Raw genomic sequence first — 23428 nt, 5'->3', positions numbered from 1 at the left:
ATCACTTCACTCCTGGTCGTGTTGGAGGACCATATGGGATGCCAGGGATTGAACTCGGGTCGGCTGCATGCAAGGCCACTGCCCTATCCACTGTGCAATCTCTCTGGCCCCAAATCCACTCTTTCAACACTAGAACTCTTTTCTCTTTAATCGCCCCGTTCCCCCTGACCCCCAAGCCACTAAGTTAAATCTGGCCAATTCCCAAGGTTCATTTCAATGTAAAGCACTGAATGTCTCCCCCAGGCTCCCTGCTCGGCCATCCCCCCAACACCCATCTCGAAAACGAGGGGACAAGCCAGTTATAGGTGGAAACTCCCAAACCTAATTTCCATCATCATTATGGGTCAGAGACTCGCGGGTATTTCTCTACTGCTCCAGATTCTACTTATTGGATAATCCAGAAGGAAGGCGTTGCCCTAGGATTGCTGCTATTGATTTTCCTTTTCCGTGAAAAACAAACATTCCTTCAATCCAGGCAGTAACACCTGCAGCTGCTGTTCAGAGAGACGAAAAGCTTCCCTCTTCCCAGCGGTCCAGTCAACAAAGCCAGAAAACAAGCCTCAAGCTCAAGTCCTGGGAGGCTTATGGGAATGACCATCTCTCCCCTCCTGCCTGAGGGAGGGTGTCGCAAAGAGGGGTGCCTCTCCCCTCTGTCCCTTTATATCACCCACCAGCTGGGAAAAAAGAAGAGAATGACGTCCATGAGGAGTGAAGTACTGTATTCTCTGCAATATTCCAATTAGAGAACCCCAGTCCCCACTGCCCAGCACACAACTCCCCAAAGCCCTTCCCTCGCTGACACTGAGTCTTAGGGGACAGAGCAGAACACAGCAGGGGAGCCCGCCTCCAACAGGGTCTGCCTGGTCAGGATCTTCTAAGTAAGTTCCGCGCCCAGAACCAAACTGAAGGAGAAATTTGCCCCATCCACGCTACCACTGGGGGTCACAAGAAATGCTCAGAAAGGATTCTGCACGCCATGGACGCACCAACATGCCAGCGTTATGCCCCCTTCCACGGCACTGCAGCCAAACTCCGAGATAGACAGACGGACTGTGGCTTTCTGTTGATGACACCGAGGAATTTTGGCTGCCTGCCCTGATCAGCTTGGACAAATAGGGCACTTAGCTGTCAGGCACATCTTGGGAGATGAAAACAAAACAGAGAGAGAGAGAGAGAGAGAGAGAGAGAGAGAGAGAGAGAGAGAGAGAGAGAGAGCGCCAGCCCTGGGCACCCACAAACATTCAAGTTATCCTGACCAACAGGAGTGCGGGGGCGGGGGAACCTGAGGTCCGGCTTGAGCTGTCCCCTTCTCCAGCCCCTCCAGCCCCGGAGTCATTTTCCAAGCTGGCCACACTTGGCATTTCCTACATTCCTTCTCCCTCCTCAGACCCCTCCAGCTCGGCCTCTGCAGGGCGACAGCTGGGGGTGACGTGAGCCAAGGCAAGAGGCACCAGGAAGGGAGTGCAGGGGACAGGGAGGGTGTCAGTGCAACCCAGAAGCTGTCGCAAAGGGAGGAAAGGGATCCTCGCTCGCTCTGCACCTCCCCAAACCGGCGGCCCACTCCCCGCCCCTCACTTGATCTCTCGGTCCACACGCGCGCGCGCACGCACACACACACACACACACACACACACACACACAAACACACACTGCCCCCCCCCCCCCGTCCAGGGGCATCTCTTGCATCCGGCCCCTCTCGCGTTCCTTCCTCTCTCCCCGCCCCGGCCATCCCTAGCCTGGCCTCGTGGGCAGGGGCATCTCACGGATCGTGGCAGAGCCTAGCAGCGTCCAGCCCTTTGCCTCCGGCCCGCTCGGATGCGGGTCCCCAACCTCCCCGGGATCGCTCGGACTTCCGCACGGATCACTGCCCCGCGCGTCCCACGAGATGCCCCCGCCGGGCATGCCCCGGGGTCCCCCCGGGTCCTCACCTGAGTCCTCTCGAAGCTCTCCCGCTCAGCCGCCTCCACGCCCGCGCCGACCGCGCGCCGGCTCAGCACCTTGGGCAGTGGGTTGGGCACCTGCTTTATGGAGCTGGCCATCCGGTCCATGTCGCCGCACGGAGCCGAGTCAGGCAGGGGCCCTCGGCCGCCCCGGGATCCCCACGGCGCCGCCCGCCCCGCCCTCCCCGCTGGGATCCGGCGCTTAACGGGACGCGGCTCCCGCTCCTCATTGGCTGCGAGCGCTGCTACTCCCGAGGCCCCGCCCCTCCCAGAGGTTCCCCCGCCCGCCCGCCCCCGCGGCGCGCCCCGCCCCGCCGGGGCCTCGAGGCCGCGAGGCGCGCCAGGACTGGCCCGCGGGGCTGTCCATCACCGGCGGGGGCGGGGCGGGGGCGTGGAGGGGCGGGGCCGGGCGGCCCTGACCTGCCCTCGCCCGCCCCGCCCCCGCCGGCCGGCCACGCCGGCCCGCCCCGCCCCGCCCGCCTGCTGGGGGCGCCGCGAGGTTCCCCGCGAGGTTCGCTGGGGTCAGGCTGGTCCCCGAGCACGGGCTGCCACCGGGAATCGGTCCGCCCGAGAATAGCCTATTTATTCCTTTCGGACCCGAGGCCGGGGGTGGGGAGCCGAGTGGGCGGGCGGAGTCCCGGACAGCGCTGCTCCTCCCGGCCAGCGTCGGCCGGATCCGGGCGCCCTCGGTGGCGGCCCCCGCCGCGACGCTGCTTCCTCCCCGTCCGGAATCGCCGGAACCGGAGCAGAGCCCGGGAGCCCGGGCCGGGTGTGCGGGAGCCGCCCTGCGCCTCCTTTCCAAGCCTCTCATCATCGGGCGGGCCAGAACCGACTGCAGCGGGAAGGGATGACGGCCGGAGAAAGAAGTTTTCCGTTAAATACCCACTTCGGTGTTTTTCCAAAACTGCTCAGAACCGCAAGAAAAGCATTCATGTTTGTTAGTTTGAGCCACGCCCGGCGGTCCTCGGGGCTTACTCGGGCTCTGATGCTCTGGGGGACCCCATGTGGTGCTGGAGAATCGAACCCCGAACCCCGGGTGGAGCGCCGGATCCACTGTCCATCCCGAGCATTATTTTATTTTTTTTAAGCTAAGAGTTTTTAAATTCACATATCCGATAGAGAAATAAAAGTTGAGGGAATCCTTTGCAGGCATTGAGGGTTCTGGAATGTTGGCCTCCACCGACATGCTTTGCCTGGCTGGGGGCTGTGGCCATCAGGGTGTGTGTGTGTGTGTGTGTGTGTGTGTGTGTGTGTGCTGGGGGGTCTGAGGGACTGCACTAGAAAGTTCTGTCCGGAGGAACGTTAGAGGAAGGAGCTTGGATAAAAGGAAGGTGGGAAAGTGGGGGTACCAGAGGGGTCCGGGGGTTTCTGGAGAGAAAGGATTTAATGATGGGAGGGTGCCTTAAGGTTCCCTTTGTCTGGAAGGCAGCAATTTGACTTGATTTTTGTTTTGGGGCTATACCTGGCGGTGCTCAGGGCTGACTCCTGGCTCTGCTCTCAGGATTCACTCCTGGTGGGTTCAGGGGGACTGTATGGGGTACCAAGGATGGAACTGGGCCAACCGCATGCAAGGCAGACACCCTCCCTGCTGTACTATTGCTCGGGCACCAACCTTGACTTAACTCGTACGTAGGGGGCAGACCCAGCCAGTGGCCCCCTGGCTTCACCAATGAGGCTGCATGGTCCCCTGTGTTTCCATGTATTGAGTTGTAGAAGGGCAAAGAGGATATTGCTTACAAACACAGCAGGGGTGGGGTTGGGTGGGCCGGCTGCTGTCTCCAGAGAGGTGACATCAGTGACAGACCAGTGTCACTGACCCGCAGGTGGGTGGCACGAGTGGGGACAGGTGGCTGGGAAGGAAGCACAGGAGACGCAGGAGGTGGCAGAGACTAGGAGGGGAGGGCCCGAGGAGGGGAGACAGCTAACATGTCACTGAGGGTCTTTTGGGGGAGCTCAGGGAACTGTGGAAGTGTGTGGATCGGTGGTAGGAGGTGTGGGAGTGCCGAGAGCCAGAGAGGGACCATGTGCCAAGGGGGCGAGTGGAGTGAAAGGGGTCAGCAGGGACCGTGGGGGTAATACAGGAATTAAGGCATTTGCTTTGCATGCAGCAGACCCCAGCAGATCCCTGGCACCGCATAGGGGCCCCTGAACACCTCCAGGGAGTGATCCCTGAGCACTGAATCCGGAGGAAACAAAAAACAAAAAGATGAACCCAAAAGGGGCAAATCCACAGGCTTCCAACAGGGGGTGCTCTTAGCAGTCCTAACCTTGAGGGGACATGGGGAGGAGCCATTCTGGACCCTCTGGGAGCTCTGGTTATGGGTGGGGGGGCACCTGACAAGCCCGGTGGCGACCCAGTCTTCTCTTCAACCTGCCGATTTCCTACCTGTGCCCCTCCTTGGCCAAAGTCAGCTGGAAGCTGGAGGGCCAGGATGACATGTGAGAGCCGAGACGTTTTCCTCCTCACATGGTAGAGAGAAGGCCAGATTTGGGGGACTCCAGGAGGTTCCCAGCACAGCTGCTCATGGGGCTGAATCCCCCAGGAGAAAGACTCCTCACCACCTCCAGGGTCCCACGCCTGCTCCCATCTCAACACAGCTCAAGATTGATTTGTTGTAGTTGGTTTGTTTGGGGGCCACACCCGGCGATGCTCAGGGGTTACTCCTGGCAGGGCTCAAGGGACTCTATGGGATTCTGGGGATTGAACCCAGATCAGCGCATGCAGGGCAAATGCCCTCCTCTCTGTCCTATGGCTCCAGTCCCTCAAGCAAATATGATTCTCTCTCTCTCTCTCTCTCTCTCTCTCTCTCTCTCTCTCTCTCTCTCTCTCTCGTTTTGGCTTTTTGGGTCACACTTGGCAAGGCTCAGGGATCACTCCTGGCTCTGCATTCAGGAATTACTCCTGGTAGAGCTCAGGGGACCATATGGAATGCTGGGGATTAAACCCAGGTTGGCTGCATACAAGGCAAGTGCCCTCTCTGTTGTGCTGTATTTTTAGGCTCCTCAAGCAAGCCTGATTCTTGACCTTGCTCCCAGGTTTTATGACGACAGTGAACACAGGCTCTTTAAACAGGCATTAACGAATCAGCGTCTTGACATAATAAACGTCAGCTGGACCCAGAAATTAGGTGGTTTGGAAGCATCCTGCCGAGAAAGACTCAGCTGGGTTCCCGTCCCTGGTGAAACTGGAGGGAGTTGGAAAAGGATTCTGCCTGCTGTAAAGCAAAGCCCTGGTCTGGGGTATCTATGTTGGGGCCGTCCCTGGAATTCCCACCCCAAAAAGAGGCCCCAGTTCCCTATCTCCTAAGGATGCTCTGTTCCTTTGGGGAATGTCAAGCTCTGGGAACCCCCCTAGGAATCCTAAGCTCTCTTACCTGCCTCCACCCTGCCAAATAGGAATCGTAAGTTCTCTGATCCCTTCCACCCCTCCAAATATGGAACGCTTCACAAATTTGCATGTCATCCTTGTGCGGGGGCCATGCTAATCTTCTCTGTATGGTTCCAATTTTAGTCTATGTGCCGCCAAGGCAGGCACAAATTCTGCCCCACTCCATCCCTAGTTTGAATCCAGCCTGATTCAGCATCCTGAAAGGGGCAAAAAAAGGGCTATCAAAAATTGTTTCTGGAACTCAGGGAAAATGTGTTCATGGTTTTCACGCAAAGGAATTCACATTGCACGACCTCGACATGAAGTATCCATCGGATGAGTTTGACCTGTGCTGACAGCCACACGTTGGAAAGCAACACCACAAACAAGATGAATTTGAGGCCAGAGCAACAGTCCAGCAGATAGAGTGCTGGCCTTGCACACGGACGCCTGGGGTTCAGTCCCTGGTATGCCACATGGTCCCTGGAGTCCCACAAGCAGGTAACCCTGAGCACAGACCCAGGAGTAAGCCCTGAGCACTGTGAGGTGTGACCCCAAACAAAGATGCTGAGTCTCTCGCCTCTAAGGGCTCCTAATTGTAATTCCTCCTCTTCTAAGTCCCAGGGACAGAGCAATGACGGAGCTGCTTCCTGCCACTGTCCTTTGGCTGCATTTTCTAGAATTTTTTCATTTCATTTTTTTTTCATTTCATCTTCCTGTTATTCGTCGAATGGCTCGAGCAGGCCCCAGTAACGTCTCTTTCATCCTAACCCTGAGATTATATTCAAGGCTCTTTAGGAGAATGAGACCCATCATTGTTACTGGTATTTGGCATATTTGGTATGTCACGGGGAGTTTGCCAGACTCTGCCCTGTGGGCAGGCTACATTCGAAAGCCTGCAATTTTACATAAATGAAATCACATAGAATGTCTTTCATTGTCCTGCTTTTCCCTCGAAGATTAGTGATTTTGAAACCTAGGTGTATTGTACATTTCAATCATTTATTGCTTTTGATTGCTGAGTAATCCAAATGTTCTAAAACATGGATATCCCCCAGTTATTTAGTCAGCTGAAGCACTCAAATGTATTCAAAATATTCTTTTCAGTGTTTTGGGGGGCCACACCCAGCAATGCACAGGGGTTACTCCTGGCTCTGCACTCAGGAATCACTCCTGGTGGTGCTCAGGAGACCATATGGGATGCTGGGAATCGAACCCGGGTCTGCTGCATGCAAGGCAAATGCCCTACCCGGTCTGCTATGGCTCCAGCCCCAGAATTCTTTTCAATCTTAGAATATATATATTATTTTTGTTTTGTTTGGGGCATCACATCCATTGGTGCTCAGAGCTTACTCCTAGCTCTGTGCTTAGGGATCCCTCCCAGCAGGGCTCAGGGGACCATTTGGTGGGGCACGGATTGAACCATGTTTGGCTGTGTGCAAGGCAAGTGCCAAACATTTCTGTGCTATTTCTCCAGCCCTGTTTGTCTCTGTTTCTTTTGGAGGCTACACCCAGTAGTTCTCAGGGTTTTTTCCTGGTCCTGCACTCAGGGATCACTCTTAGTAGATCTCGGGAGAATCCTTTGTGATGCCGTGGACTGAATCTGGGTTGGCTGCATACAAGGTAAGCACCCCTACCTGCTATACTATCGCTCTGGCCCCAAATGCCATTGTATTTCTATGTATCAGCAATTATCAATCAGAAATGGAAATGTTTTAAGAGCAATATTGTATAAAGTAATACAAAAATGTCAAGTGCTGGCCCAGGGAGATGACTCATTACGCTGGAGCACATGGTCTGCAGGCAGGATCCCTGGGGTTCATCCCTAGCACTGCATGGTTCTCTGAGCACTACAGGTACTGGGTACCCCTGAGTAATGCTGGATGTGATCCCCAAACAAATAAACAAAAGTAAAATGATAAAAAATTTAAAAATAGGGATCAGAGCAATAGCTCGGTGGATAGGGAAGTTGACTTGCATGCTGCTGACCCCAGTTCAATCCCCAGCACCCTGTATGATCCCCTGAGCCCACCAGGAGTTATTCTTGGGCACAGAGCCAGGAGTAAGCCCTGAACACCATTTTTAGGTGTGGCCCTCAAATAGACAAATATATATATATATGTTAAACTGTAAAATATTGCCAAGAAAACTTTAAGAAGAAAAATCTAATGAAGAGATATACTCCCCAGAAGCACAAGGACTTAATGCAGAACCCAGCAGCTTGGAGCAGAAAAGTGAACGGACTATGCGTTGATCCAGCCCATCAAGTCTGCCGGAGGGGAAAGGGTGTTGCCCCATTCGCCCTCTCCTCCCTGGAAAGAAAGATGGCGGCCACATGGGAGCCTTGTGGACAGCAGGTATGAGCCGGGAGTGTGGGGGCGACTAAAACCTCATGGGAAGGGGGGCGTTTCGCTCCGCCCTTCACGCCCTACCGAGGCCACCGGTTGCCCCCCGCGAGCGGCTCTCCAGCACGGCCACGACTCCAGAACACAGAAACCAATTTCTTAACTATCTGACTTTCAGTAGAAATACTTCCAGGGTCAATAGGTAAAATAGCAGAAATCCAAAACCAACATTTAATTCTTGAACCCAGCTGTAGAAAGCAAATCACTTCACAATGCTTTTTCAGCATGTCTGATTTGGGGGGGGGGGGTAAACTCTAAATAATAGTGGTGAATCTTTTATTGAAACAATGAAGCTAATCAAAGCAGATAGAGTGTTAACTAGAATTCATCTGCCTCACAGGGATGGGGAGGGGTGGGGGGTGGGGTTTTATTGGGGTTCTTCATGGTAAAAAATAAGTATTGGTAAAGGGAAATGTGTTTGATATTTGCATGACTGAGACATAAACCTGAAAGCTTTGTAACCTTTCCCACAGTGATTCAATAAATAAATAAATAAATAAATAAAACTAAAAAAAAAAAAAAGAGATATACTATGTTCATGAATGAAAGCTTCATGGAATGACTTATAAGTTCCATGAAATTCTGCTCAAAATTCCAGCAGCTCTTTTTTGGTGAACTGCTAGCATATTCTAAAGTGGATACGGAAGGAAAAAGGATCTAGCATGTTCACAGTGACTTTGGAAATAAAACTACATTCTGAGTATCTGCAGAACAAGAGCAAGTCTTATTCTGACACTGCAGGCTGCAGTTATGAGAAGCAGAACGTTATGGGGGTAAGGGAGTGACATGCCTCCACAGACTGGGTTAGAGAGTCCAGAAATAGACTCACCCACAGATAATCAATCACATTCCCCAAAGGATGAAAAGGAGTTTAAGAAGAAATAATTTTTCAATGTATATTTATCAATCACAGATCACAGATCATCCTGTGATTCGTCGATTGCCTTGAGCAGGCCCCAGTAACGTCTCCTTCATCCTAGCCCTGAGATTATATTCAAGGTTCTTTAGGAGAATGAGACCCATCATTGTTACTGGTATTTGGCATATTTGGTACGCCACGGGGAGTTTGCCAGACTCTGCCGTGTGGGCGGCTACATTCGGTAGCCTGCCAGTTTGTCAAAGTAGGAATGAGATGTCATATAAGATGTCATTTCGGGAGCTGGTTTTTATAGTCTCAGAGTCTTGGCCGCTGATGGGATTACATGGCGCTAGGGGGCCAGTTGGTGGGTGTAACCCCCGCCTACTGGAATTTGGAGGATCTGGGTGGAGGATGCTCGACTCCAATCCGAGTAGGCTTGGAGATCTCGGACCCGGAACCCACGTGGCTTTGTCCCTCTGCTGGTACCTTCATGTGTGCGGAGAGTGGTCTCAGCATGGTGGTGGCTGGTCCTGGAGGTCTTCGGCTGCCGGGGCCCTGGCCAGGGCGGGGAGGAAAGCTCAACCCGCTCCCTTCCAAGGGCCCCGGCGAGGAATAGCCAGGCACGGGGGCAGGAGACTGCGCTCTTCTCCTCCGGGAGCTGGTTTTTATAGTCTCAGAGTCTTGGCCGCTGATGGGATTACACGGCGTATATTTGTCAATATATACAACAAGTCTTAAAATGGAGATGTTACTGGGCCTGCTCGAGCAAATTGATGAACAACGGGAGGACAGTGACAGTGACAGTGGCATATATTTCAATGAGAATAGGCATTTTATTGTTCAAGCAGGCAACAATAACATATCCATTGTGAGACTTGTTACTGTTTTTGACATATTGAATACACCACGGGGAGCTTGCCAGGCTCTGCCACGCAGGCAGGATACTCTCAGTAGCTTGCCAGTCTCTCCGAGAGGGATGGAGTAACCAATCTGGGTCAGCTGCGTGCAAGGCAAACACCCTACCCGCTGTGCTATCGCTCCAGTCCAGGCATCTTATTATATTGTATTAAATGCTTTTAATCTTCTTATTCACATAGATCAAAATCACATAGTAATCACAGATTGACTCTTACTGATTTATTTTCTCACCATTCTACTTGCCATTTCTTAACATTTTACTGGAATAAGCAATATAAAGTAAATTTATTATGTGCCAAAAGGGGCAGATTGGGATTGGGAGGGAAAGTAGGTTATTTGTGGAGGGAAGTTCACACTGGTATTGTTGGAACACTAAATCCTTGAAACAGCTGTATGATGGACAACTTTGCAAATCATGGTGTTTTTAATAAAAATCAATTTAAAAAATAAAGGCAGTCTTCTGCCCCCGCACCTGGGTGTTCCTTCCCGGGGCCCCTTGGAGGGGAGCGGGTTGAGCTTTCCTCCCCACCCCGACCAGGGCTCCGGCAGCCGAAGACCTCCAGGACCAGCCACCACCATGCTGAGACCACTCTCCGCACACATGAAGGTACTGGCAGAGGGACAAAGCCACGCGGGTTCCGGGGCCAAGACCTTCAAGCCTACTCGGATTGGAGTCGAGCATCTTCCACCCAGATCCTCCAAATTCCAGTAGGCGGGAGTCACACCTACCACCTGGCCCCCTGGCGCCGTGTAATCCCATCAGCGGCCAAGACTCAGAGACTATAAAATCCAGATCCCAGAACTGCGCGGCCGCATTTATGGCCGCGCGACATCTTATCAGAACTTTTTTTTATGACATCTTATTGTCTCATTCCTACTTTGGACAAACTTGCAGGCTATTGAATGTAGCCTGCCCATAGGGCAGAGTCTGGCAAACTCCCCGTGGCGTACCAAATATGCCAAATACCAGTAACAATGATGGGTCTCATTCTCCTAAAGAGCCTTGAATATAATCTCAGGGCTAGGATGAAAGAGACGTTACTGGGGCCTGCTCGAGGCAATCGAAAAAAAAATAATAAAAGTGCCACTAGATGAAAAAAATTGTTTTCAACAATGGTACTAGAACAATTACTTAACCACATGCCAAAGCAATACAAAACTTAATCCTTCCCTCGGCCCATGCACAAAGATCATAGACTTAAGTGCATAAATGAAGAATAAAAAATGCATAAAAGAGATGAAAATTGTAGGAACCCTAGTTTTGGCACAGATATCTAAGTACAAGACTGAAAGAATCAATTGCATAGGGAAATAAAATCAATCAATATCACCTCATCAAAATTTAAAATGTTTGCTCTTAAAAAGACCGCTATAAAAATGAAAAGGGAAAGAAAAAACTTGTGTCTGAAATATACCAATGATACAGTTTTAAATTGACCTGTTGGGGGAGGGGGAAGCAGAGTGATAAGAGGAGGGTACTTATGCCTTACACACAAATGACCTGGGTTCGATAGTTAGCACCCCATATAGTCCCCCAAGCCCATCAGGAGTGGTTCCTGAATAAAGAGCCAAGAATCAGCCCTGAAAACTGCTCTCTGTATGTTTGTATATGTGTGTGTGTGTGTGTGTGTGCCTCCTCCCACCCTCACAATTAAATAAAGTTGACTTGGGTTGGGTTTTCAATGTCAGCTCAGAATAACTCCATCCAGTGTTCCAAGGCCACACCTGGTGATGCTCAGGGCTTTCACTGGCTCTGCATTCAGAGATCAGTCCTGGAGGGTGTGGTACCATGGGTATTGTACCAGGTACCAGGGATCAAACCTGGGTCAACCCCACGCAAGAAAAGTGCCCTATCCACTGTACTATTGCTCTAGTTCTTTAGAACTCATATGTGCATTGCAGTGAGGTGAGAAGTCAGTGAAAGGGGAGAGAGAAAGAGAGAGAGAGAGAGAGAGAGAGAGAGAGAGAGTACAGTGGTACAGTGGGTAGGGGACAGGGGACAGGGGGACAGGGGACAGGGTGTAGGGTGCTTGCCAACCCAGGTTCTATCCCCAGTACTGCTTAGGTCCCTAGAGCCCAACTAGGAGTGATCTCTGAGCACAGAGCCAGGCGTAAGCCCTGAGCACCATCAGGTGGCTGCAAAAATCAAAACAACAACAACAAAAATTAAATGAAAAGAAGCCAAGTAGCAGCAGGGGACTAAACTGCCCGCAAACAGGGAAATCAAGGCAAGATATGGGCTCCAGGAGCAGCTGGGGGTAGGTGGGTTGCAGGGAGAGGGTAGGTGGTGGGGGTCGGGGGGGCGGAGATCCAAGGCCACAGGAGAGATGAAGAGGTTTCCTGAGATGCTACATCTCCTGAGAAGTGAGAAGCATGTGGACATGTGATCCTGCGAGATGGGGTGGTATGACTCAGAGAGAAGAGGAAAGGAGAGGAAAGGAGGGGAGAGGAAGGGAGAGCAGAGAAGGAGAGGGGAGAGGAGAGGAAGTGAGGAGAGGAGAGGAAAGGTGTGGAGAGGAGAGGAGAGGAGAAGAAGGAGAAGAGAGAGAAGAGGAAGAGGAGAGGAGAGAGAGGAGGAAGAGGAGAGGAGAGAGAGGAGGAAGAGAAGAGGAGAGAGGAGGGGAGAGGAGAGGAGAGGAGAGGAGAGGAGAGGAGAGGAGAGGAGAGGAGAGGAGAGGAGAGGAGAGGAGAGGAGGGGAGGGGAGGGGAGGGGAGGGAAGGGGAGGGGAGGGGAGGGGAGAGGAGTGGAGAAGAGAGGAGTGGAGGGGAGGGGAAAGGAGAGGAGGGGAGAGGGGAGAAGAGGAAAGTAGAGAGGGGAGGAAAGAGGAGAAGAGGGGAGAAAAGGGGAGGGAGGGGGAGGGGAGGGGAGAGGAGGGGAGAGGAGGGGAGGGGAGAGGAGGGGAGAGGAGAGGAGAGGAGAGGAGGGGAGGGGAGGGGAGGGGAGAGGATGAAGAGGAGGGGAAAGGAGAGAAGAGGAAAGGAGAGAGGGGAGGAAAGAAGAGAAGAAGGGAGAAAAGGGGAGGGAGGGGAAAGGAGAGGAGAGGAGGGGAGGGGAAGGGAGGGGAGGGGAAGAGAGGGGAGGGGAGGGGAAAGGAGAGGAGAGGAGGGGAGAGGAGAGGAGGGGAGGGGAGAGGATGAAGAGGAGGGGAAAGGAGAGAAGAGGAAAGTAGAGAGGGGAGGAAAGAGGAGAAGAGGGGAGAGAAGGGGAGGGAGGGGGAGGGGAGGGGAAAGGAGAGGAAAGGAGGGGAGGGGAAGGGAGGCGAGGGGAGGGGAAAGGAGAGGAGTGGAGGGGAGGGGAGGGGAAAGGAGAGGAGGGCAGGGGAGGGGAGAGGAGAGGATGAAGAGGAGGGAAGAGGAGAGAAGAGGAAAGTAGAGGACAGGACAGGAGAGAAGAGAAGGGAGGAAAGAGGAGAGAAGGGGAGAGAAGGGGAGGGAGGGGGAGGGGAGGGGAGGGGAGGGGAGGGGAGAGGAGAGGAGAGGAGAGGAGAGGAGAGGAGAGGAGAGGAGAGGAGAGGAGAGGAGGGGAGGGAAGGGGAGGGAAGGGGAGAGGATGAAGAGGAGGGGAGAGGAGAGAAGAGGAAAGTAGAGAGGGGAGGAAAGAGGAGAAGAGGGGAGAGAAGGGGAGGGAGGAGGAGGGGAGGGGAGGGGAGGGGAGAAGATGGAATGGAAGGGGAGAGGAGGGGAGAGAAGAGGAGGGAAGAAGAGGGGTGGGGGGAGGAGAGAAGAGAAACTGGAACAACGGGCCTCCTGATGGGAGATAACCTGGGTGCGGCACGTGGGGTGTATGCTGAGATCTGTCACTCGAGGTGCCCCCTCAAATACACACGATTCCTCGACTTTGCCCCTTTTGCTGTCCCCAGGAGAAGACAGGGACAGAGACAGAGAGAGACAAGGGCAGAGCACAGAGAAGCAGAAAGGCACGCTGGATCCTCGGGACAGGGCCAGCGGGGAGAGTCGGAGGTCAAGCCAGCCCTTGCCCGGGACAGGGAAGGCTGTCAGGAGAGCAGGAGTTACCAGCACGAACCCTGCGCAGAGCCAGGCCACACTGTCCCCTCCGTAGCTGGGTCCCAGAGCAGCGCCAAGCATTGAAATGACTCAGTGGCCAGGGGCAGGGAGAGGCCGAGAGCCCCCCCAAAGCCCCAGGACCCAGCGCAGGGTGAGCCAGTGGGTGTGACATACAGGCTTGACAAATTCTCCAGGGCAGTGATCCCGGATGCAAGGATGCTGGGGGTGTCCATGGGTGGAAGGTGGCGAGCACCTCACTCCACGCCTCCCCCCACCCACACACACATATCTTGGCATCCTGAGAGCTGCCAGGTGTTTTCCCATCACCCACAGCTCAGGAGACGAGCTTTGCCCTCCTGGGAGACCCCAGCCCAGCTCTGGATCAACAAAGCCACCTTTTCTTCCACTTCTAAGACCATGAACTTTCCAGGCCGGAAGGCTGAAGGGACAAAGGAAGGATTGAGTTCTGATTCCGTGTTTGGACCCAGTTTCCATCACCCTTTGCCCAGGGTTCCGTTTTCCACTTGCAGCAGCGTTCCAGAGCTGCGGGGAACACAGCCTGTCTTGAGGAAGGCTTCCTTGCCTCCTACCAATCCAAAGGGCCGCTGAGGTCATTTGGGGGAGAGAGGAGGGGAGCGGCATCAGGCTTGGGGGGGGGGGGGTCTGAGGGCGGGGGATGGGAGATCGGCCCTAAGGACATGTCAGCGAGTGGCAGCACACGAGGAGAAAACCAAAGGCCGTCCCAGTTCTTAGTTCCACACGGGGCTGAGGCAAAGCCCTTTTGTCCTGTCCCAAAGGACATCTGTGTGCCCGATTGTGAGACTTTTGTCCCGGCTCTCCTCTCTCTCTCTCTCTCTCTCTCTCTCTCTCTCTCTCTCTCTCTCTCTCTCTCTCTCTCTCTCGGCTGTGAGAGGCTGAACCATGTTCACCACCTGCCCCAGACTCCCTGATGTCCAAAGCCCACCCTGGTTGGTTGGAATCTGACTGCATTTGAGGAGAGACCCTTTAAGGAGGTGATAAGATTAAGATTAAACTATGTGTGTGTGTATGTGTCTGTGTATCTGTGTCTGTGTGTTTGTATGTTTGTGTGTCTGTGTGTATCTATATGTGTGTCTGCACGTGTCTGTGTATCTGTGTGTATCTGTGTTGGGGTGGTGCTGATCCAATGTGACTGGAATTCCCTCTAAGATGTGATTAGAACCTAATCATGAACAGCTTTGTTAGAACCTATCTCGCAGTGATTTAATCACAATCATGATCACGATCATCCTGTTGTTCATCAATTGCCTCAAGCAGGCACCAGTAACGTCTCCTTCGTCCTAGCCCTGAGAACTGCTCTTTCAGGGTTAGGAGAATGAGACCCATCATTGTTACTGGTATTTGGCATATTGAGTACGCCACGGGGAGTTTGCCAGACTCTGCTGTGTGGGCAGGATACATTCCATAGCCTGCTGGGTTGTCCAAAGTAAGAATGAGATAATAAGATGTCCTGCAGCCACAAATGCGGCCGTGCACTTCCAGGAGCTGGGTTTTATAGTCTCTGGTCTTGGCCGTTGGTGGGATTACCTGGTGCCGGGGGCAGTTGGTGGGTGTGACGCCTGCCTACTGGAAGATGGGGGATCTGGGTGGAGGATGCTCAGCCCCGATTCGAGCAGGCTTGGAGATCTCAGCCCCAGAACCCACATGCCTGGGTTCCTCTGCCAGTTTCTTCACGCATGAGGCTTGTCCGGATGTCTCAGCGTGGCTGTGGCTGGTTCTGGAGGTCTTCAGCTGCTGGGGCTCTGCTCGGGGCGGGGAGGGAAACTCAACCCGCCCCCTCCAAGGGACCCTGGTGAGGACAGCCAGGTGCGGGGGCAGGTGACTCTGCGGATTTAATAAAAAAATTTAAAAAGAAAAAGGAGGAGGAGAAGGGGGGAAAGGAGGAAGAGAAGGAGGAGAAGGAGAAGGAGGAGGAAGAGGAGGAGGAGGAGCAGAAGAAGAAGGAGAAGGAGAAGGAGAAGAAGGAGAAGAAGAAAGAGATTAGTACATCGCGATGGGCAGAGAGAGACCATTTAGGACACAGGGAGAAGGCAGCCAGCTGCAAAGCTCAGCGGAAAACCATTCCTTTTGACCCCCGTGGACCTTGAGACCAGTAATTCCATCTGGACTAACACTCTGTGGAGGTCAGACTTCCGCAGAGCTGGACTGTCTGTCTAGGAAGGCAGCTATGCTCACCAGTATACCAGCGTCTCCGGGGAGCCGCTAGGGCAGAGACCTGGGCTCTACCACCCAGTGCCACTCATGGTCCACAGCTGGGCACTGCCAGCCAGCACAGCACAGCAGAAATGTGCTGGGTTTCAGACCTGTTGCTTCTCCACAGCTCATCTTTCATTGACCTCACTAACATCAGTGGGTGATTTTGTGCTGGCTAGAGACCCACCAAGGGTGCTGGCCCGCCCACCCGGGAACTGAGGTCTGGTAGCAAGACACTCTACCCTGACAAAGAATAGGGAACCACACATGCCAGAAATTTGAAAACACTCACGAGTGACAGATGCCGAATGTCAAGGGCCAAGAGTGAGAGCATTGGAGTTTTCTGTTTTGGTTTGGTTTTGGTTTGGGGAGCCACATCCAGAGATGCTCAGGGGTTACTCCTGCCTCTGTGTTCAGGACTTACTCCTGGAGGTGAGGCGCACTGGAGCTAGATGCATCTGCTTACAATCGTCCTCACCTGCTGCTACCTCTTCTTTGTATTTATTAAAGATGTGGTAATGGGGGTTGGGGCGGGTCTGAAGCGATAGTACAGCGGATAGGACATTTGCCTTGCACGCAGCCAACACGGCTGACCTGAGTTCGATTCCCCCACCCCTCTCGGAGAGCCCAGCAAGCTCCCGAGAGTATCTCGCCCGCACGGCAGAGCCTGGCAAGCTCCCCGTGACGTATTCGATATGCCAAACACAGTAACAAGCCTCACAATGAGCCTGCTCGAGCAAAGCGATGAACAATGGAAGGACAGTGACAGTGGTAATGGGACCAGTGATAGTACAGAGTAAAAGTACAGAGGGTAAGGTGTTTGCCTTGATCCCTGGCATTTCATATTGTTCCTTGAACACTGCCAGGAGTAACTCTTTTTAGCATGACTGTTTCTATTTATTTAATCATCTTTCTCTCTCTTTCTCTCTTTTTTTATTAGTGAATCACTGTGAGGTACAGTTACATACTTATAAACTTTTGTGCTTGCATTTCAGTCATACAGTGATCGAGTACCCATCCCTCCACTAGTGCCCATTCTTCACCACCAATGATCCCAGTATCCCTCCCACCAACCCCACCTCATTTCCCCTACCCCACCCCGCCTCTGTGGCAGGGCATTGCCTTTTGTTCGCCAGGAGTAACTCTTGAGTATAGAGCCAGGAGTATTCCCTCATCATCACTGGGTGTGACCCAAAAAGCAAAAAAAAAAAAAAAAAAGGTGGAGTAAGGATGCCACATTAGTACCCTATTTCCTGCCAACACAGAAACAGCCCCATGATTAATCCTTGAGAGACATCATAGCTGATTGGCCCAAGCAGGTCCTGTCTCCAGGCCTGGAACTCTAGGGCCTCCTCGGGATGGGGAGGGCTGTGTCCCCACCCTGCTGAAAGGCCCAGGTGCTCCCCTATACCTGACACCTGCCGGCAAATGACAGCCCAGCTGAGATGCTGTGCTGCTGAGTCATCTGGGTCCTCCAGCCCCCCGGAGCATCAGCCAAATGTCTGCAGCTACACGTCACGTCCACACTTCATAGAGCTGATAGCCCCGTCAGAGCACAACGAATCGGAAGGAAAAGTTGCGCAGAAGCTCACTAAGCACCGTGAGCAAAAACAGTGACACAGAAGCCCATTGGCACCTCTGAGCTCAAGAGACCCTCAGACAATGGCTTTAGCAGCACCCCTGTGTGATGCACGTGATGAGAAATGTCAAGTCGATTATTGTGTGCCTGCCAGGAACATGAGGACATTGACTCTACCTGATAACTTGTCAGTGTCTGCATTGCAAAGCATAACACACAAAAGGGGAGAGAGAGGCAGAGAGACCGAGAGAGAGAGACAGAGAAATAGAAAGAGAGACAGAGAGGGAGAGAGAGACAGAGAGAGATAGAGACAGAAAGATAGAGAGAGACTGAGACGAGAGAGAGATAGAGAGAGACGGAGAGACAGAGGGAGAGACAGAGAGACAGACTGAGAGAGAGAGGCAGAGAGATAAAGAGAGGGAGAGGGGGCTGGAATGATAGTACAGTGAGTAGGGCGTTTGCCTTGCATGCGGCCGACCCGGGTTCAATTCCCAGCATCCCATATGGTCCCCCAAGCACCGCCTGGAGTAATTCCTGAATGCAAAGCCAGGAGTAACCCCTATCCTCCGCCCCTCTCGGAGAGCCTGGCAAGCTGCCGAGAGTATTCGATATGCCAGACACAGTAACAACAAAGTCTCCAATGGAGACGTTACTGGGCCCGCTCGAGCAAATCGAGCATAGCCGGATGTGACCCAAAAACAAAAAAAAAAAAGAGAGAGGGAGAGAGACAGAGAGATAGACAGAGACAGAGACAGAGAGACAGATTGAGACAGAGAGAGGGATAGGGAGAGACAGACAGACAGACAGAGAGGCAGAGAAACAGACTGAGACACAGAGAGAGGCAGAGAGATAGAGAGAGGGAGAGAGGCAGAGAGACAGAGAGAGAGACAGAGAAATAGAAAGAGAGACAGAAAGGGAGAGAGAGAGAGAGAGATAGAGAGAGAGACAGAGATGAGAGAGAGATAGAGAGAGACGGAGAGACAGAGGGAGAGACAGACTGAGAGAGAGAGGCAGAGAGATAAAGAGAGGAAGAGGGGGCTGGAATGATAGTACAGTGAGTAGGGCATTTGCCTTGCACGCGGCCGACCTGGGTTTAATTCCCAGCATCCCATATGGTCCCGCAAGCACCGCCAGGAGTAATTCCTGAATGCAAAGCCAGGAGTAACCCCTATGCATAGCCGGATGTGACCCAAAAACAAAAAAAAAAAAAAGAGAGAGGGAGACAGAGAGATAGACAGAGACAGAGACAGAGACAGAGAGACAGATTGAGACAGAGAGAGGGATAGGGAGAGACAGACAGACAGACAGAGAGAGACAGAGAAACAGACTGAGACACAGAGAGAGGCAGAGAGATAGAGAAAGGGAGAGAGGCAGAGAGAGAGAGGCAGAGAAATAGAAAGAGAGACAGAGAGGGAGAGAGACAGAGAGGCAGAGAGGAAGAGAGAAGAAAAGTGCCTATCATATAGGCAGAGGGTTGGGGCACAGGAGAGAAACTGAGGACATTGGTGGTGGGAAATGTACACTAGTGAAGGGACTGGCATTGGAACATTACAGAACTAAAACCCAATCATGAACAACTTTGCAACTGCATATCTTGCTGTGATTCAATTTAAAATGTAAATAAATTTGAAGAGACTGTCTTCTGAACAACTTGGTGTCTACATAAAGTTCAGAAATAAATATGCATTAGTGCACTTAAAGAAAACTAAAATCCAGTGAAGTGAGTACACTAAATGATACTGTGCATGGACCAAAAAAAAAAAAAGTTGCAGGGAGCATGAATCACGGCTCCAGATCCTGAGACCCGGAGATGGCCCTGCTCCAGTCTCAGCCTCAAACACGGTGCCCAGGACCCAGCATTCTGTGAGACTGTGTCAGTTGCCATGAACCAGTGAAATGCTGGCTGGATTCCTTCCCTAGGGGCCCAAATGCTACTGGTTCAAGGCTACGGTAGCAAAGCCTGCAGGGAGCCTTATGAATGGGAAAGGTTACAGTAGCAAAGTGTGGTGTGGAGGCTTCTAGACAACCCGGACATAAAGGGATTTATTTATAACAAGATAATCTAGCAGGACTAGTAACAAGGGCTGGAAGAGTCAAAGGGAAACGAAAACTTGAGATCTGTTTTTCAGGAAGTAAATGAAAACATGGGGTCCCTTGTTCAGGGAATAACAAACATTTCCCAATAGAGCCAAGAGCCAGGAAGGGCCCTTCAAAGCTGGGCTCTTATGCAGTCGGGCACCCAGACCACCCAGCATGAAGGAACTCGGTCTTGCTGGAGGGGGTGTGAGGGCGAATGAGGCTTAGTCATGGTGTCCAGACACCTCCTATAAGGACTCAGGGATTTCAAGATCAGCCCACAAAATTCTTTGAGAAGAGGTGAAGGCCTGGACTGGCTGGACAACGACATGCTCTTCTAACCAACGGACCAAGCAGAAGTGACCATCCTCCGAGGGCAGAATCCGCTGCTGGGTACTGAGTACACACACAAGTGTCAAGGGTCCAGGGCCCTGGCCATCAGCCTTACAAGTGAGCAAGCATGGCCAAACCCCACGAGCAACTGTATTCAACATTTCAGGTGAGTGTGGTCTCTGTGGGCACAAGGACCCAGAAGGACACAGAGCCACATTCTCCCCAAGCTCCTGACTATGAACCAACAAATAGGTCTTGTTTCAGGCTCTCTGTTTGGGGGCCATTAGTGACACGTCCATCTACACCAATACAGCACGGATGCCTCCAGAGGGCTGGAGCGATAGCACAGTGGGGAGGGCGCTTGCCTTGCATGTGGCAGACCCAGGTTCAATCCTTGGCATCCCATATTCTCCTGGGAGCACCACCAGGAGTAATTCCTAAGCACAGAGCCAGGAGTAACCCCTGAGCACTGCCGGGTGTGGCAAAAATAAAAAGTCCAAAAATCAAAAACCAGATACTCCAGAGCCCCATAAAATCACCCAGTCAGGGGCTGGAGCGATAGCACAGCGGGTAGGGCATTTGCCTTGCATGTGGCCGATCCAGGTTCGATTCCCAACATCCCATCTGGTTCCCTGAGTACTGCCAGGAGTAATTTCTGAATGCAAATCCACGAGGCAACCCCTGTGCATTGCCGGGTGTGACCCAAAACCCAAAAAAAGAAAAAAAAATCCCCCAGTCAAAACTTTCCAGGGGAATCTACCTGCTCCTCTCAGCTCTTCTTGAACTCCAGTGCGTGTTCAAGCCTGGAAGAGTATCTGGATGTAGTGAGAGGGAGGACGTGTCCTGTAGCTGCTTCTGCCTTGATAAATGGACTCTTGGGATGAGGAAAAGGGTCCCACATGGGGAGTCCCTGATACGTGGGGGATTCAGTGGAATCAGCAGGAGGAGGACCTGGGGGTTGGAGTATTGGGACGTCAGGGAGCACCACCCCCACGCCCCACAGCTCAGCTGCTCTATTCTGAGGCTGGAGGGTCCCCTCTGGGAGTTCCCCGCAAGGGAGGGAGATATTGGGTCTGGAAACTTCCCGGGGTGAGGTGGTATGCACCCACTCTCTTTCACCCTCTGTGCCGTGAAATGGTGATCTTCCGTCCCCTGTGCACCCCAGGATTTGAAGTCAGGCTGTAGTTCTTTTTCTCTATTTCCCCCCTCCCTGTAACTACAAAGCAGCACTTTTTGCTTTTGTTTTATTCTGAGGCCACAGTACTAGTGCTCAGGGCTTCCTCTTGGTCTCCTCGAGCTCAGGGGGCCCAATGGGAAGCTGGGGATCAAACCCAGGTTGGCTGCATGCAAGGCAGCACCCTGCCCCCCTGGACTATGGCTCTGGCCCCAAGGATCACCCCGTCAGTGCTCTTGAAGTGTTGCACACGAACAGGAAGGTGGGGTGGCCGTGCCTGTCACTATGTGTCGCTGCTGTGCTCAGTCGGAAACCTAGAAAGGAAACGGGTTCATGGAAAGTTCAGACGCGGGGACTAACTGCCCTAGCTGACCCGTCAAGCCTGGCCCTCAGCCCTCTGCCGGACTTCCAGAACCCGACTGAGAAAACTGTATCTGGGCTGGAGATAGGACAGTGCGTTGGGGAGGCCGCAGACCCGGGCTCGCACACTGGCCGCCCACTCCGAGTCCCCCGGGAGTGACCCCTGGATGAAGAGTCAGGAGTCAGCCCTGAGCACTGCTGATTGTGACCCCGAAACAAAAACAAAGAAAACACTGTTTCCCCATGCAGGGGGTTAGGGTGGGGGGGTGATCGCCTGAGCCGTGGGTCCCAGGAACCTGCAGGGCACAGAGGTGCCCTCCAGCAGGGAGGAAGTAGCCAGGATGCCTGCCAGCTGCCCGTCCTGCTGCTCCTGCCTTCCAATGCCCTGAGCGCTAATGCACTCAGCCTGACAGCCCCTGGGAAGCGTTAATGGACCCACAGACTCGCAGCTGCAGCTGCCCCCGCCATTAATAATGCAGAAGGCAATGGCATCTCTAGGCAGAGCCCGGAGACAGGCCAGAAACAAGATTGGCATCCTGGGATCTGCCAGTCAGTGGTCCCTGCTGCATCCTTCTAGACTCTTCTGCCGGGAACCGGCCTCTCCGGCTTTTGCAGCGGTCCCCAGCTTCCACCCCTGGCCTGAGCGTATGGGGAGAAGATTGACGGGAGGACAGGAACAGATTGAGAAAAAAATTCCCGCGATTCTGCAGTGTCTGCTGAGAGTCAGTGCTGAGTCGGCCGTGAGTCCTTCTGGCCGCTTCCTGCAGATGGGGAGGACCCAGCCCATGGCTGCAGACAGCAGTGCGGGCCCCACAGGGAAGGGGCCAAGGGCTGTTTGTGGGAGGGAGAAGCACAGACGCCCAGAGCAGAGCTGAATCCAGACCCGGGAGCCAGTGAGACCCTGGAGCAGGGGCTGGATCCAAGTGGTTGACTCAGGAATCACTTTTCCCCACTGAGCCTGGCCCCCCTCCCGGCCCTTGGCAGTTCCCACTAGATGTAACGTTTCACCTGCTTTTTGTTTTGGAGCTCTAGGGGTTATTCCCGAGCTCCAGAATTACTCCTGGTGGTACTTGGGGGCCCTGTGCAGTGCCGGGCCTCGAACCAGGGTCAGTCGAGCAAGACAAATGGCTCTCCCACTGTATGATAGCTCCAGCCCCTGCACCTGCCTTTTGTCTGTCTTTGTTTTGTTTAGGGGCCACACCCAATGGTGCTTGGTGCTTACTCCTGGCTCTGCGCTAAGGGATCACTCTTAGAAGGCTCTGGGGGCCAGATGGAGTGCTGGGGATGAAACCTGGGTCAGTAGTGTGCAAGGCAAAATGTCCTGCCAACTGTACTATCACTCTGGCCCCCTGATAGCACAGCGGGTAGGGCGTTTGCCTTGCATGCTGTCAACCCGGGTTCAATTCCTCTGTGCCTCTCGGAGATCCCGGCAAGCTACCGAGAGTATCCTGCCCCCACGGCAGAGCCTGGCAAGCTCCATATGGCGTATTTGATATGCCAAAAACAGTAACAACAAGTCTCACAATGGAGATATTACTGGTGCCTGCTCGAGCAAATCGATGAACAACAGGAAGACTGCTACAGTGCTACTTTGGTCCCCTGAGCTGCACCTGGAGTTAATTCCAGAGTGCAGAGCCAAGAGTAAGCCCTGATCACTGCTGATGTGGCCCCCAAATAAAAATTAAATACTTCGTGTTGCAGCAAAATATATATAACAAAATTTACTATTTTTCCAGGGTTTTTTTGGGGGGGGGAAGTTGGGGGTGGTTGTTCTTGGTGATGCTTGGAGAACCATGCAGAGCTGGGAATTGAACCCTTGCTCCTTCATGCAGGGAACCTTCTCCCCAGCCCCCCATGTGCCTCCTTCCACGCATATGTTTTAATAGCATGAAGTTCATCCACCATGTTGTCCACCCATCACCATATTTCTAGAGCTTTCCTATGGAACAAAAGCAAAGCTCTGCTCTCTCACTTCCTCCTAGCCCAGGAACCTTTATTCTACTCCAATCTCTCTGAACGAGCCTTTTCAAGCAACCTCAGAGAAGGGCAATCACAGTTTCTGTTCTGCGTCTTCCTTCTTTCACTTGGCTCTGTGCTCCCAGGCTTGGCTCATGCTGGGCTGTGAATCCAAGTGTGCCCACTGGGCAGTCCCCGGTGGGCTTCCCATGGCTTGGGGGACA

The 23428-nt window shown here is 53.1% G+C and overlaps 2 protein-coding genes and 1 non-coding gene across 3 annotated transcripts in view; all 3 read right to left on the bottom strand.

The window, feature by feature from the left end:
• The window catches only part of HIP1 (huntingtin interacting protein 1), a 92598-nt gene extending 90494 nt beyond the window's left edge, over positions 1–2104 (bottom strand). Inside the window, exon 1 of the mRNA XM_056108268.1 lies at positions 1929–2104. Within this exon, the coding sequence (XP_055964243.1) occupies positions 1929–2048 (120 nt within the window). The 5' untranslated portion in view covers positions 2049–2104. The remainder of the gene's footprint in view (positions 1–1928) is intronic.
• Positions 1–23428, bottom strand: part of CCL26 (C-C motif chemokine ligand 26) — a 185248-nt gene that overhangs the window by 146380 nt on the left and 15440 nt on the right. The gene's annotated exons all lie outside the window — the stretch shown is intronic.
• LOC130017571 (U6 spliceosomal RNA) lies at positions 5369–5475 on the bottom strand. The gene has a single exon (XR_008791432.1). It is a non-coding gene; the product is annotated as a U6 spliceosomal RNA (small nuclear RNA).

This window comes from Sorex fumeus, unplaced genomic scaffold, assembly GCF_029834395.1.
Source record: "Sorex fumeus unplaced genomic scaffold, SorFum_2.1 ptg000199l, whole genome shotgun sequence".
Taxonomy (NCBI): domain Eukaryota; kingdom Metazoa; phylum Chordata; class Mammalia; order Eulipotyphla; family Soricidae; genus Sorex; species Sorex fumeus.
Note: the sequence above shows the minus strand (reverse complement) of the source record. Positions and strands in the feature narration are given on the sequence as shown.